Raw genomic sequence first — 15,969 nt, 5'->3', positions numbered from 1 at the left:
ATAATTTACACATAACTAATTACCACACCGCATGTATCGTTATTGGTGCACGACTCAAAAATTGCTGTAAACATCATTACGTCACATAGGGCAGTAGTATTACCATCAATTACTTTTAGATGAAAACATATCAAATTAAAAAGTTCAGCTTAGCATACTGTGGGGTTGGGGAATATTTGAGAAGTGTAAATATAAGTATTTCATGTTTGTGTGGGCCTTCATCTGCCATATGTGTAATGGTATGGGTGTGAATGGTTGAAAGGAATGAAGGAATGCATCGGTTGAGGATGTGAAAAGAGACCGTTGCGTTAGACAAGAGTATTTTTTTAGGTTGTAAGGTTACACCGTCTGGACTTGTTGCCTTTGTGTGGCCACGTCGAAATCTCTCGAACGTTCTCGAGTTGAAAGTGCAGGGAGAGGCCTTTATTCGTGATCGGGAATCATCGGGAAGTTTCCAGAAAGAATGCCGGAAAATGACGAGAGACGATGGAGGGAATGTCGTGTATAAATAGGCGACGGAAAGGACTGAGGAGGGCGGTCCATAATAGTTTTGTTGAAACGACTAGTGTGAGGTGTGATAGAAAAGACGGAAGACGTCGGGGGACGGCGAAGGGACAAAAGACGACGATAGGCGACGAAGAGTCGGGTTCGGGTGTTCTTCGCTAATTAAAACGGTTGTCTTCGGACGTAAATAGTTACACCTAATATATCGTGGCATTAGACTATTGGTTTAGATTGTAGATACTTACTATTCTATCTCTTATTATTTTCAAACATTATACCTGTTTAATCACTAATAAATATATACTATTACTATAAATATAATTCTTACATATAAAATAATATAATGTAATTGTATTACTTACAGTCAAATGCAATTAAAAATGAACACTTTCTATGTACGATATCCATAGTGATCAAAATGAAAAAGTAATTCACACTGGAGAAATTTTTAATGCTCGCTGTATGTTATATACGTTATTACAATACACATGACCTTTAAGTCTCATAATTACTATTGTGAAATAAATGTATAAAAAAAGGAACAAGTTTTGAAGAAATATACATATATATATAATTTAATCGCGATATTAATCGCTCTCATTACTTATAAACATGATAAATACCACATATTGATTTTTATCCGTTAGTAATTATTTGTTTTACTCACACATAGTTCCTCATCCGTTATTTATTGTTCATATATAACAGAATTGCTGCTTACAGATCTGTATTTAACATGAAAATCGTTGTTTTTTGAATTTTAGATAGAAGCTTGGTTTTCTGAAGACAAAATTATCGATTCTTGCAACGAGCGTTAATCAAAAATCAATTAATAAAGTATCATTCATGTATGTTAATAATAACGTAAGTTAGAATACAAATTGTTCTTCAATCTCCAATAAACGTTAAATTCCAAGCATAATTTCCATTGACGACAAAATAATTCAAATTAACATCAATTTGTTGGAGCAGAAAATTATTATATAATATACATTTGAGAATAATTATTTTATTTAAACTATAATAATTCGACGTTTTTTTCCATTAATAGTTAAACAATTGATTAGTCTTTCAATTTTTCGTATATTAGCTCCGTCTTACAAAACCTACATCATTCAGGTTATAATCATAGTAACGAATTGTATTTCCGCTTTCTACATAACATTTTCACGCGTCACTTACTTTCTTAGTTGTTTCATCAAAAACGCAATAATCTGTGGTAAAGAGAAAATCTTCTAGTTCAACAAATAAATTCCTTTGGACCGTCAACACGGTTTGTAATATATGGAATATAATACCATGGATAGAATTGAACCAGGATTACCGTTTACGATAAAAGTTATACCCCGTACTAAAATATATATTAAAATTACTATAACCTCTCGAACTAAATTTTAATCAACTGTAGGATTCGTAAAAAAATTAAACCGCAAGACTGGCTAGACAGCGACTAGAACCACGGATCTTTCGCTTTCTTTGTTGCAAAATTCAACATGAACAGTAATAACCTACATACTTGGGAAAAATCGTATTGGTTGGGATTTCCATTGACCTGATTTCTTAATTTTTATACAAAAGTTTCAATTTCGTGATAATTTTCACGACAACTCAATTGTACGATGGTTCCAATCAAAACAGAAGATTCGCAAGATACCAGTTGACCATTTAATTTACAATCAGCATCATTTGATGCTGAAGTCAATGATTTGCACCGTATTTCTATTATATTAATGTAGAATTATTAAGGAAATAATAAAAATATTAAAGAAAACAATTCGTATAGATATTGATATATATTTTCTATCTTCATTACGTTTAATTTTACAATTTTTTGAATACAAAAGAGAATATTTAACCAGTTTTCTTCCCAATCACAAAAAACATCACCGGAACCGTTTATTTGGTATCCGTGATTACAGGTATAAATTAAATGGGACAAAGCTGGTAATTTTGTACCCTCCTGCACGTCGCAATTGCTTTGTTGTGATTGGCATTACAAATTACATAATTGTCGATAGCAATTTGCTAACTTGGGAGACACCGTACAAACATTTGTTTCTATTGCCACGATTGAAAGAGGTATGAATGTTAAGAAGACTATGAAATAAAACTAATTGTTCAATTATTCGATCATTCGTCAATTAAATTTTCTACAAGAATCATACAAAGTCAAAAATAAAAACATTTTTTAAATAACAAGATTCTTTTACTATCAGGTAGTTGATTAACGCTTGAATTACATGTTTACGAATACTATTTATAATTGATATTACCAATATTCTTGTTTTCTTAGTTCAAAATAAATAATATTATTCTTTAAGTTCAACGGTATTCTGTAATCTTACACAAAACTGGTTTCTGATTTCTTGGAACGAGATGCGTCGTATATTCGTTTATTGAATAATTTATTATTCCATAACATATATTATATTCGTTTTTCCTACTAAAAATACTTTCAATTTTAATGCTAAGTTTTCGGGTTATTTAATCTATGGGAAGGAATTTGTATTTCGCGCCGAATTGGTTTGGTAGATGCGGCGCTAGTGGAGTGGCGAGGGCCTGCAAGGGCTCGAGAAGTAAAGGTTGGTGTATCGTACCATGAGCTATGTGCATGGGCAGGAAATCTGACCACTTCCATTCAGGACAGTTACCTATATAAAACGTTTGTGAATAGAAACAGTTACGCCATATTGACTTTGTTCTAAGTTTTTCGAATACCGTGAGGCTATTCTTGTGCGATTTACACACAATTCCTGATTTCCTACTATTCAGGTATCATAAACATTATATACAAAATCATTCCTGCTATAAAACTATTACATATTTAGCCTATTCACGGCTAATTAGTGCTATTAATAACTATTCCGATTGGTCATATTCCAAAGTCATCTACAATCGCAACAAATTATGACCAGACTGATATATAATCAATGTTAAACGTTCATGTGAAGTGTTATTTTAATATTTGGATATAAAGATTCGTTTGTTATTTATGAGTTTCATGTTCTTTGTTGAACATTTTTAAATATGTCTGCGAAATTTACAAATGTGATGGTACAATTGAGGAGAAATTATTCAAGAGGCGTAAGTGTTGAAAACACTGTAGAGGAGCTTCTATCATTGAATTATTATCGGTTTCATGAAGTATGTTTAGCAACAGTTAAATATTGGTTTAATATTTTCCTTGATTATGAAATGAAACATTCTCGTATACGTGGAATATTCGTCGTAACATACGAAGAGACTGAAGCATTTTTATCGCGACTATTAAAAGAAAATCCTTTTTGGACGACTAATCACTTTTTGGATGCTTTAAAAATTAACAGTCAATCTCTGGGTAGTCAAATGGGTAAAATTAACTATTATTATAAGCATGGAAGATGGTGTAAGATTAGGTAAAAAAAAAAACAATCTTTTTTTCAAATTTCCGTGTATCATTTGAAACCTTTGCGAAAAATAAAAATCATTCTTTGAAAAGATTAGTAAGAGTGGATAAGACGTCTTTAATTGAATTCAGAAAAATTAATATCTGAATAAGGAGGGCATTATGCATTATAAAATATTTAACTTACTGAACGAGAAATTTTCAAAAGCGAAAAGAAAATGTATGTGTGATTAAACTTGTTTTCTATTCTTTACTTTACTTATGTTAAAAATAAAAGATTTTGCGACGATAAAATGATTTGAAATTCAATGAATATACAAGAAAATGATTAAAACTTTTTCTCCATCGACAAATTTTAATATAATAAATAATTCAGTTTACACATATGCATATGTCAGTGTTCTTAAAGAAAATAATGTATCATATGAATATAACTTCATTTTGCGAGGTATCATAAAGAAGTAACGTAATCCTTGAGGCTTCAGACTAAAAACAAGTTCTAGGAATTTTTGAAAAGATAATAAATAACTCTTTTTAAAAATGAATAAAAATGTACACTTTTGTGTATATTTAAGAACAAAAATCAAAAATATACATTTTTGTAACTTTAATGGCGACTTTAACACTAGAACTACCGGAAAAAAAACAATGCTACTTCTACCAAGACCAGTCAAAATGACTGGTCATTTATAATCGTAAAAACAAAAGAATTTTTTTATTGTTTTGTTTTATATTATCATATAGAATGAATATAAGGGTATGGAAATACATCTATATGATGACAATTTTTAAAAATATAATAATGTAAACTCCCAAACACATAAGAACATAAGACTAACTAACTGCTACTTCCTACTACTCAGCACATAAGAACATAAGATTAACTCACTGCTACTTCCTACCCCTACTCGTATTGTCCGACTCCCCTTTTTTTACTTTTCCGTCGAACAACGGAGCATCGGCCCCCCTCCATGGGTGACGCATACAGCCTCGGTTCCCCACACTTAATCTTAAGAGTACCGATATCCTAAATAAACATCCGCACGCACTCACACTAGTGCAGGCGCCAACGTGCACGAACCTGCATGAGACGTTTACAATAATTTAATTATAATAACAACATTTTTAATGATACTAAAAAGTATAAATAGAACTTTTAGAAACAAAAAGAAGAAAATAAACATACAATAAAGTAAATATAAGAAGTATTTTATTAATAAAAATGTAATAGAATCTGAAATAGAAAAAAAAAATTATTATTATTTTTAATATAAAATATTAAAATGATTGTTATTTATCTGATTATGATTCGTCACATTTCTTACAAAAGTAATTTATCTTTGTAGTGCATTGTTTGCAAACATATTTTTTACATAAATTACAAATGACAGTAGTCTTATTATTATTGCAGAACCCTATTTGACACCATTTACGTGAAGAAGGTGAACTCGTTGATGTACTTGGAGAAGTAGTTTCTTGTTGCTTGATTTTTGATTGTACATATTCAATGGAAAGTTCATTTGCTAGTTGAAACAAGAAGTCTTGTCTAGATATTTTCTCACCTGTGGTTTCCTTATATAAGATCCAGGAATTTATGCCAGCTAAATCTAAAATGTTATAAAATACTTGTAGTCCAGTCAACGCGGGCCGTCTCCTTCAAATCTCAGGAAAGAAGGTGGAAACTTGATATAAGGGTAAATAGACGACGCTGAATCGAATGGTGCTAATTTTTTTGAGGTGGAAAGTGCCGTTTTTGAGAAAAAGGGTAAAAAAGGGTCAAAAATAACTTTATCCTAGAATCTAGGCATTTAATCGAAAAAAGTTTCAAACAAAAGTTGTAGAGAATTGAAAAATACTAAAAAAATGTTCTATGAGTTATCTTCGTATTTTCAAAAATAAGCGAATAAAATTGGATTGAAGATGGGAAAAAAATTGTAAGAGTGGGAGAAAGCAAGCTTATCCCTCCGTCGCGTTTTACACGCGAGCGAGCTAGTGTGCGTGCGAGCGTCCGTGTGCACTAATACACAAACGAAGGATCTTCGGCAATCTTCGGGACTCTCGGTCTTGAATGAAAGTGCGAGTGAGAGAACAAACCAATATTTCTCTCTTTTTATTTATCATGCGATAACGAGTATTATTGTCCTTGGCCATCGATTGTTGAGCGTTTTGATATTTCTCTTTTTATATTTTTTCTTTCGGTAGCGAGAATTTTACGTCTTAGACTATTTATAATTTATGGGTATATCATTTGGATTATAATCAACAACAGCTAAATGGAATATATTAGACAATTTGAAAAAAAATGCTTGAAATCATGCCTACAAATATTTAGAATTAAACTATCAAGTTATTAAATACATTATAGCAATGTAAACATTTGTAAGACAGCAAATATATACGGAATTGGTAATTTCATTATTAAATTAATTAGAAAACACATAATAAACGTTATTAAATTATTCAATGTCAAAAACTTGATTAGCGTACATTTTTCATAAATGACAGATATGTTGCAAAAACTTAGAAATCTGGATTCGTACCAGCAGAAGCCTTTTACTGTTATTCAACTGAAAATACTGTACATAGTTTACATAGCCGTTAAAATAAGTTATAACAGGACCAGTTTTTTTTAGCTCTTTTCTGATCCCTAGTACTTAACTCTATAAATAAGATTCAAATTGACACATTGAAATATTACCGCTATGGGGTATAGCAGCGAAAAGCCACATTGTCAAGCTCGAGGCACAACAATCCATAACCCTGCGCACAATCGTGGATGCTCCATGGTACGTCCGTAATGAAGAGATAAGGAAGGACTTAAATATTCCCACGATAGAAGAAGAAATAACCAAGTCAACCAGCAGATACAAAAGAAGAATTGATACGCACATAAACCCGTCAACGATAACTACAACCAATATATCCCGAGAAGGTTCAAAGGAATCCACCCAGAAGACTTAGTAAAAATTATAACTAAACGAAATAAACGACAATAGCGACGCTATCTCATTGGAGAAACCGTCCACGTGCTATATTTTTTCACTTATACAACAATTTACCAAATGTCTACGAACAAATTGTAAAGATGTATAGAGTTAAAAAAAAACACACACACACACATTGAACGCCATTGTATTAATATTGATTTTTAAATTAATTTGTACAGAATAACACCGGCCAACATGATTTTCCTTGTCAAAGATATAATTAATTTTTTCCACTAATTTTGTAGTGGTGATTACGAAATCAGACCTAATTTTATCGTATCACATCAGATTTTTAGTAAAATTAATATATTCGTTATTTTTGATTTTTCAGTAAAAATAAAATATATTAGCTGGAACAGCGATACGCCCATTCGAAACGCGTTACATGGAAATAAGCCGTTATAGTTACTTTGTTTACAAACTATTTACTGAAATCAGTGTGTTTATCTTTGATGACCGATGAAATATTTGATGCAACACTGAATACTACTGAATTAGAAGCTTGGCTGGCGTTCAAAGATGTTGTCAACAATTTTTTAGGAAATCACAAACATCCTGATTATAAAAATATTGTAGCAAACTTATTAAATAAATATAAAAAATTAGGGTGTAATATGAGTATAAATCTCCATTTTTCATATTCACATGTGGATTTTTTCCCTGATAATCTTGGTGATTATAGTGAAGAACATGGAGAAAGGTTTCACCAAGACATAAAAACTATGGAAACAAGGTACCATGGTCGATGGAATGTGAATATGATAACTGATTACTGCTGGTCAATAAAACGTGATATTATTGATGATTCTATTAAAAAAATTACACCCAGACGTAATTTTATCAATAAACGTAAAAGATGTCACTCAAAATAGCCCTGTAGCAATTATTGTACTTGATATTTTCTCTTTGTAAGTTTTCAAATATATGTATTTATAATATAATTGATTTTTTCTTAAAATTTTAAAATAAACGTTTTTTCCTTTTTGAAAGAAATCTGATGTGATAGAGTAATTATATAGGTATTTTTGTGTTCAAAATACTATAAATTAGTGATATTTTTCACTCAAATCAAAATAACGTTCAAAAAGTTTTCATTTGTCGGCAGGTGTAATTGTTGATCTGATTTTGCATAGAATATTATCTATGTCTTACTAGAAATTAAACAAATGCAGAAAAAAATAAACAATGGAAAGTAAAATATATCAATGTTTAAAACATGATAACATATTGTAAAAATAATCTCATAATAACGCGAAGTCGGCGTTCAATGTCTTAACATTTCCTGATCGAAATTTACAATAAAATACCAAGAGATTTATGTACATACTTAATCGCCATAGAACTATAAAATGTAATCATTATGAAACCATGCGCAAGCTATGCACACATGTATTTTAATTATATTCTTATATTATTTGCTTCTTCTTATTTTGTTAACGATAAATATTATTGTAATATGTAGTTTTGTAATAGGTGTTAATAAAACATATTGTTCAAGGTCAAATTCAAGTTAAGCATTAGTGTATTTCCCTAGCAATCAGATGGTCAGGATTCGATCCTACATATATGTTTTCCCCAATTTAAACAATTTTTAAGTTTCCTAAATAAATAAAAAATTTACAAGTATTATCAATTAAAACACAAACAATTCTTCAAGAGAAAAATAAATGGAAGAACAATATAAAAAGAAATGCGCTATCTTTATTGAATTATTAGATTATTATATAATTACTGATACAATAAATGAAAGGATATACTAAAAGTGACAAATGTAATGTTAAATGAAAAAATGGCTTGACATCAAACAATTTATTCTGAATTATTTATTTGTCTTCTTAATGCTAATTAAAGTGAACACATAAACACCATGGGATTATACTATCCTATAATAGCATACGATATAGAAAATTAATAGCTATTGATTCTTAAGGCTTCAAAGTATCTGAACACATAGATACTAGACAAAAAATATCTCAGAATACTATAATGAGAATTAAATAATACGAACCATTTGACCACATTTGATCCCTTTACGCTCAATGCTTTATTCGCTGAGGCCTACCAACAACTCTAAACGACTTGCTGCTTATTTCGTGTATTTCTTAAAGCTAATTTAAAATGATTTCACGATGTACAAATTTACCTATAAAATTATTATTTTTGAATATTTCGTGTATCTTTATATTTATTAGACGTCCACACCTCACGTAATAGTAAGCACAGTATACATACCGTTTTCTTAGCTTTTATTGTTTAACTTTTCTTAGATCGTCTAAGCGTGTGGTTTAGTCGACTTTTATAATCATTTCCTAAACTAAAAAGTATAAGTAGCTTGACAACATTTTGCTTAAACCTTTGAGCGCTGCGTAGTCCGACGTTAAACGTGCGTCGTTGACTGCCCACTCTTTACAAAAAAGCACACTTTGAGCTGCGTATTTTTTGCGAAAGAGCGCAAGTTAAGCAAACTGAATTTTCATTACAAAATGAAAATAAAATGGTTTTGTCAGATCCCACATATGCGTAACTAGCCTAAATTGAATGTTTATGTGAGAACGAATATATGCGTCAAAGCGCTTAAAAGGTCAATCGATAATTTCATTTAACTCGCTGTAATTCGATAAGTAGTTTCGTTTGTAAAAATATTTATTTATAAGTAATAAATTTGTTTGATATTAAATTATAAGCGATGTTGTGTCAGTGTCTCCTGAACCGACGTAGGTAATTAGGTTTTTTATCTCCTTCATTTCTTGTTTACTAATTATTGCTATTACTGCTATTTGATAAACGAATATATTGTGTTCGTAATCCAAACACATTGTCACTAATTATAGCAGTAAAATCTGGAATCATTATGTAACGAGTGTAAACTTGTTAAATGCTCGAAATAAATAAAATATGATGTTATTTATTATACGATGTAATCATAATGTAATCATGACATTTGTGATCTACACTTAATATTACAATAATAATTACATAGATTAAACATATAAAACGAATCTCTACTATTATATTAGATTGCACTTCTTTTAACTTGTTTCTATCGATTACATTTTTATCTCATAATTTTAATCACGTAACCGCAAGTATTCGCAAGTATTGATATAACGTATATAACATACAGCGAACATTAAAAATTTCTCCAATGTGAACCAACGGACCGACTCGCAAACAGTGAAGAATCTGAGTTGATCTAAGACAACACGATACGGCACTCTCTTTGAATATTATTTCAATTTAAAAATTCATTTTCTATTTTTCATTTTGATCACTATGGATATCGTACATAGAAAGTGTTCATTTTTAATTGCATTTGACTGTAAGTAATACAATTACATTATATTATTTTATATTTCCAAGAATATTAACAATATCTGGAAGATATTAATTTTTCATACGATTAGCAATAATTTTCATATTACTAAAATTAGATGTCCTCGATACCTCAGCTATGCCTTTACCTACAAAAAAGAAATAGATATCAAAATACGTCCCTTTTCATGCTATGCAAGTTTCGTATGAATCATTTTTCGTATTATTATTATACTAATAACAGAGATATTAGAGCCGAACAGAGTAATTATCTTTGGATGCGAAGAACGCGAGAAAAAATGATCGCAATAACATGTTCATATAAGTTATTTTAATTCGTTGTTTCGTACACTATATAAATATCATGAAAAATATAAATAGTTCTTTGTAAAAAACGTATATATTCTTGGAAATATTCTTCAAGTAAAAAAATTACTATAAAATAATAAAAATATCGAGACAAATGAATGTGAATGAGTGGAAGAGTAAAGACTGATGAGCATATACGTACGAATGATTTATTAATTGTTGCGTGATTCATTCGTAGAAAATCATGATATTAACGGCTTAGACGTTACGCGTTGGGAAAAAAAGGAAATTAACGCTTAAATCAGTCGATGTTAGGTGTTAGACGAGAACAGTCGAACTTAGACGTAGAAGCAGACGTTAGACGAATAGATGGTAATCAAATAGACGACAGAAAAAAAATAAGAAACAAAATAAGTGTAGACAAGAAGAGAAGACCACTCGGTCATAAACGAAGACACAAAGGAAAGTAAAAGCGATAAATAAACGATTGGACGTTCAAGAAAGATGATCGAAAACGAGTTTACTAATATTTTGTTCTGCTATTGCAATTATTCTTCAATTATGCGATGATGATTTCAACCTAATAGGAAAAAATTTCATTCGCGAACACGAGTATATATTATACATTAGACATTCGTTTCATTATATCTATATATTTTCTACACAACCTTGAGAAAAAATTTTCTTAAGTATTAGATCTCCTTATTATTAGAATTTTCTTTTTTTTTTTTTATTATTAACTCCCTACATCATTACAATTTGTCCGTAGACATTTGATAAATTATGTAAGTGAAAAAAAGATAGTAAAAACTTCTTTAGAATCGTTGTGTTTTAATACTCGATAAAACGAAGAAACGACACGGAAAAGAGAGCAAACATTTACATCTATAGGTCATCCACGAAAATTCAATAAATTACACACCAGAAATATCATCGCGGATTCTTAAAAAAGATTGCTTTAAAATTCCAATGATTTTAAGTGGGCATTTCAACGTGAATTTAGCATCGGATACAGCGTTCCCTTTGATTGAGTTCCTGAACACCAAATTAAATTTTAAAATGTACAACAGTCAAACTGAATCGACAATATAAACGAAAACAGTAATTGACGTTGTATTTCAAAGATATATTAATCAAATCCAAACCAAAGCATTTATTTCATACTTTAGTTACCATAAGCTACTCGTGTTATTTGTTGAAATTGAAAACTTGAAGTCTGTATAATGTGTAATGTAGTATATGTAGAATAAAATGTAAACGTTTGTCTTATTCTCTCAAAGTTTAGTTTTCTGAAGGTTTAAACACTTCTACCGCGAGAGAATTGCGCGCATTTATTTTTTGAAATACGTTTCTTTATAAGTTTGAATGATTCTTGTAAAAAACTTATTTGACAAATGATCAAATAGTTAAATAATTGCTTTCATTTTACAGATTTCTTAGCGTCCATACCTGCTTCAATTGTGCAAGTACAAAAAAATATTTGTAATATTTGTACTATTCCCAGCCAGCAAATGGTTATCGGCAATTATGTAAGTTACAATGTCAATCACAACAAAGCAATTGTGACGTACAGGAGGGTACAAAATTACCAGCTTTGTCCCATTTAATTTATACCTGTAATCACGGATACCAAATAAACGGTTCCGGTGATGTATTTTGTGATCCAGAAGGAAACTGGTTAAATATTCCAGTTTGTGTAGGTAAGATTACAAACTTTTGTTTTATAGCGACAATTCTTTACTAATCAATCATTTTCTTTATGATTCTTATTAGGTGTACAATTAAGTTTCCGCCGTTTTTTATTAAAAATTAAGTATTTATTCTAGAAGAATGGTAATTTTAAGGTTATTTAAAATACTGTCCATCACTTGCAATGACTTTTTCCCATCTCTCAGGCAACATTCGGATCCCACGTCGGAAGAACTCCTTGTCTTTTGAGGCTATCCACGAATCAACCCAATTTTTGGTATCTTCATATGATTTGAACCGCTGCTCCGACAGAGCATGTGCCATGGACCGAAATAGGTTATAATCGGACGGTGCAATGTCTGGTGAATACGGCGGGTGGGGTAACAATTCCCAATCAAGTGTTTCCAAATACTTTTTCACGGGAGCCGCTACATGTGGACGAGCATTGTCATGCAGGAGAATAATTTTTTCGTGTCTAGAATAGTATTGAGGGCGTTTTTCCTTCAGAGCTCGGCTCAATCTCATTAATTGTGTTCGATAGAGGGCTCCGGTGATTGTTTCGCTCGGATTAAGCAACTCATAATACACTACACCCAGCTGATCCAACCAAATACACAGCATGAGTTTTTTTCCGTGAATATTCGGTTTTGCTGTTGATGTTGACGCATGGCTTGGTAATCCCCATGATTTTCTTCTTTTTGGATTATCAAAATGTATCCATTTCTCGTCACCAGTGATGATTCGATGTAAAAAACCCTTTTTTTTATGTCTAGCAAGCAGTATTTCACTTAAGCATAATCGGCGTTCAATATCTCTCGGCTTTAATTCGTACGGAATCCAATTCCCTTGTTTATTAATCATTCCTAATGATTTTAAACGATGTGAGACTGCTTGCTAAGTGACTTCTAATGTTACAGCAAGTTCTTTTTGTGTTTGAGATGAATCTTCCTCCAATATTTCCTTCAATTCTGCATCCTCGTAAATTTTTGGCCTTCCACTGCGATCTTTGTCTTCTACGTCGAAATAACTGTTTTTAAACTTTTGAAACCACTCACGACACGTTCTCTCACTCAAAGCAGTCTCACCATATGCTTCTACGAGCAATCGATGCGCCTCAGCAGCAGATTTTTTTATATTAAAGATGTAAACTAATATTTCCCGCAAATGACGCTTATTTGGCTCAAATTTGGACATTTTCAACTAAAAAAAATTATATTTTACCAATATGAAGTCAATAATATTAATAGGTTATGTTGTTTTTAAACGTCCAAACTAATTTTTAAGCAGGATATCATCTGCGAAAGTTAACGGAAACTCCGCGCCGCGCTATCTACATTAAAACGGCGGAAACTTATTTGTACACCTAATACATTATTTTAGAAATATATTGCCAGTCATTGGCTTCAGTATCGACTAACGTTCAATGTACATTGAATGGTGAATGGGTATCTTGTGAATCTCCTGTTTTGCCTGGAACCATCGCAGAACTCAGTTATCGCGACAATAATAAGGAAGTTGGAAAAGTTCAATTGAAACAAAAAAATCAAGTTACATGTAACGATACAGGTCATTGGGAACCCAAACCAATGCGATGTTTCCCAAGTATGTAGGTTATTATTGCATATGTTAGGGGTGTCAGCATAATTTTTGTAACTTTTATGGGGAAAAATAACCCTTCTTCTTTATTAACAAAATTATAATACGTACAAATACTTATAATTTGAAATATCCTGATATCTATGTTAAGTGACTTAACATGTTTAAAGCTTTGAAACAATTTGAAAAACCTAGTCCTGTACGGGCTTATTCTTTTATAATATCATAATATATTAAAGGAAACTTTTTTATAGACATATTATTAGAGTTTAGCATGCTAGATAACATATCTTAAATTTTAATTATCTAACAATTTCAGATAGTAAAAATACAAATATTACCTATAATTATAATTACATGGATTCTAGTACAATGTGTAGCATATTTCATTGAAATAGTGTAAAGGGTCATTTATTTATGCCATATTTAATACAGCGTTAATAGTTCAAATTAATTTATTTATTATACGGAAAATTTTCAATTAATGTAATAGTTACAAAAAGTTGCAATATTTTCGTGAATCATATACGAGGTACATTTTCTTTATTAATTATATTTTTACACGATCAACACTATCAATTAATCTATTTTTTAACAATTTAAGTTCATTATACACAGCTTCATGCTTTAAAAAGTAGAACAGCTAACTGACGCTAGTTTCTTATGTCACTTAAACCAAAATTAAAATTAAAAACTTGATAATTAAAAAAATGGATATTTAAACTTATTAATTGTGTGTAATTTCAGGTTTACAATTGTGAATTATCTTTTGTTAAATATTATACTTTGTAATATACACTAGAATATTATTGAAAAGTGATAGCTTTTCTATAGAATAATTGAATAATTCTATATAATAATAAAATGAATTTCTAATTAATAATTTAGTAACATTAATTATAATCATATATTTTAATGTTCGTTTCCCTAAATGTTTTAGAATGCGGGGTTGTTCTTTCAATAAAAATACCCCTTATTATCAACGGAGCTGTAAACGGCTATTTATCTACACTCTCACAAGTTCCCTGGCCCGCTACTTTCTATAAAGAAAAAATTTCAAATGGATTGAAACATTTTGTTTGCGGAGCAACAATAATAAAAGAAAAATTCCTTCTTACCACAGCTCACACTGCGTCTACGACGAAACGATTTAATCGATAAACGACCCAAGTAAATATTATATAGCAACTAGAAACGTTTATCATGACTATGATTCTAAACAGCACGAAAAACAATTCGTTAAAAAGGCCAGAGTATGGAAAATACAATAGAACCAAAATTTTCGTTCAAATAAAATGAACTATTTAACAAAGAAATGATATGTATAGGTTATGTGTGTGCAGGTTATATATTAGTTATAATAAAGTTAATAATTTTTCTTTTTTTTTTAAGGTTAAAAGTATTTATGTTCCTTGTAATTATATGGGCTACGAAGGAAATTATGCTAATGACATAGCTATCTTGGAAAATCGAAAGACCATTTGAATTTTCACATTTATTATTACCGGCATGTTTAAATGGTGAATTCATTGAGTCTGGATTAGGGGTAGCTTCAAGATTTGGAAGAACCAATGAATCCAGTTTTGTTTTGCAATTTGTATCATTGCCCTACGTTCCTCTTAGTCAACGCTAAAATAGTCAAAGATAAAATTGTTTATAATGTTCAATCATATTGATATTTCGAACAAGGACTTATTTCTGTCGTTAAATATCATCCACTTGCCTCTTCTGTCACTTAAGTTTAAATGCAGAATCGAACAGTGTCAATCAGACGGTTAAGATAATAGTCAGAAAGTTAGTATTATTATTTTTCTTAACTCTATACTTTTGTTTTAACAATTCTCCATCTTTAATACTAAACTAAAATTCCTTTACTCGTATAAATAAAAATGTTAAATAAATATTATTATATACAAAACATTGACATTATTTCTCGTCCACTCCAAAAGTTTCAATTCTCACAACAATCAATTTTCAGCAAGAATTATAAGTAGTTTTTCCTAAGTTTAAAAGAATGTTACAATGATAAGTAACAACATCTGTTTCAGAAGAACAATATATTACTAATTAATAATGTTTAACAAAAATATTAGGAAAGAAATTATTCGTGAGTTCGTTAATGCGTGCCATATTTTTATCATAGGAATGAGTGAAATAGGGATGGATTAGTAAATCAATGACAACACA

General features: G+C 30.4%; 1 protein-coding gene and 1 long non-coding RNA gene across 2 annotated transcripts; one reads left to right on the top strand and one right to left on the bottom strand.

Annotated features, from left to right (window-relative positions):
- Window positions 1-3,204: 3,204 nt before the first annotated feature.
- Window positions 3,205-5,555, top strand: LOC122522779. Its single transcript, XM_043644061.1, has 2 exons — window positions 3,205-3,853; window positions 5,301-5,555. Exons 1-2 carry the CDS (start codon window positions 3,532-3,534, stop codon window positions 5,324-5,326), a joined length of 348 nt encoding a protein of 115 aa, XP_043499996.1. The 5' UTR covers window positions 3,205-3,531; the 3' UTR covers window positions 5,327-5,555.
- Window positions 5,556-8,903: 3,348 nt separating this feature from the next.
- Window positions 8,904-9,258, bottom strand: LOC122522784. Its single transcript, XR_006305155.1, has 2 exons — window positions 9,109-9,258; window positions 8,904-9,019 (listed from the first exon to the last, which is right to left on the bottom strand). It is a non-coding gene; the product is annotated as an uncharacterized LOC122522784 (long non-coding RNA).
- Between the last annotated feature and the right edge of the window lie 6,711 nt (window positions 9,259-15,969).

The sequence above is a fragment of the Polistes fuscatus genome, unplaced genomic scaffold, assembly GCF_010416935.1.
Source record: "Polistes fuscatus isolate 324 unplaced genomic scaffold, CU_Pfus_HIC Scaffold58, whole genome shotgun sequence".
NCBI lineage: Eukaryota > Metazoa > Arthropoda > Insecta > Hymenoptera > Vespidae > Polistes > Polistes fuscatus.
Note: the sequence above shows the minus strand (reverse complement) of the source record. Positions and strands in the feature narration are given on the sequence as shown.

Bases quoted from the DNA above. Each gene is read 5' to 3' on its own strand.
- LOC122522779 (XM_043644061.1), top strand. From the start codon at position 3,532: ATGTCTGCGAAATTTACAAATGTGATGGTACAATTGAGGAGAAATTAT. The intron at 3,854-5,300 runs GTAAAATTAACT...TTATTATTGCAG, and splicing joins ATCTCTGGGTAGTCAAATGG to AACCCTATTTGACACCATTT.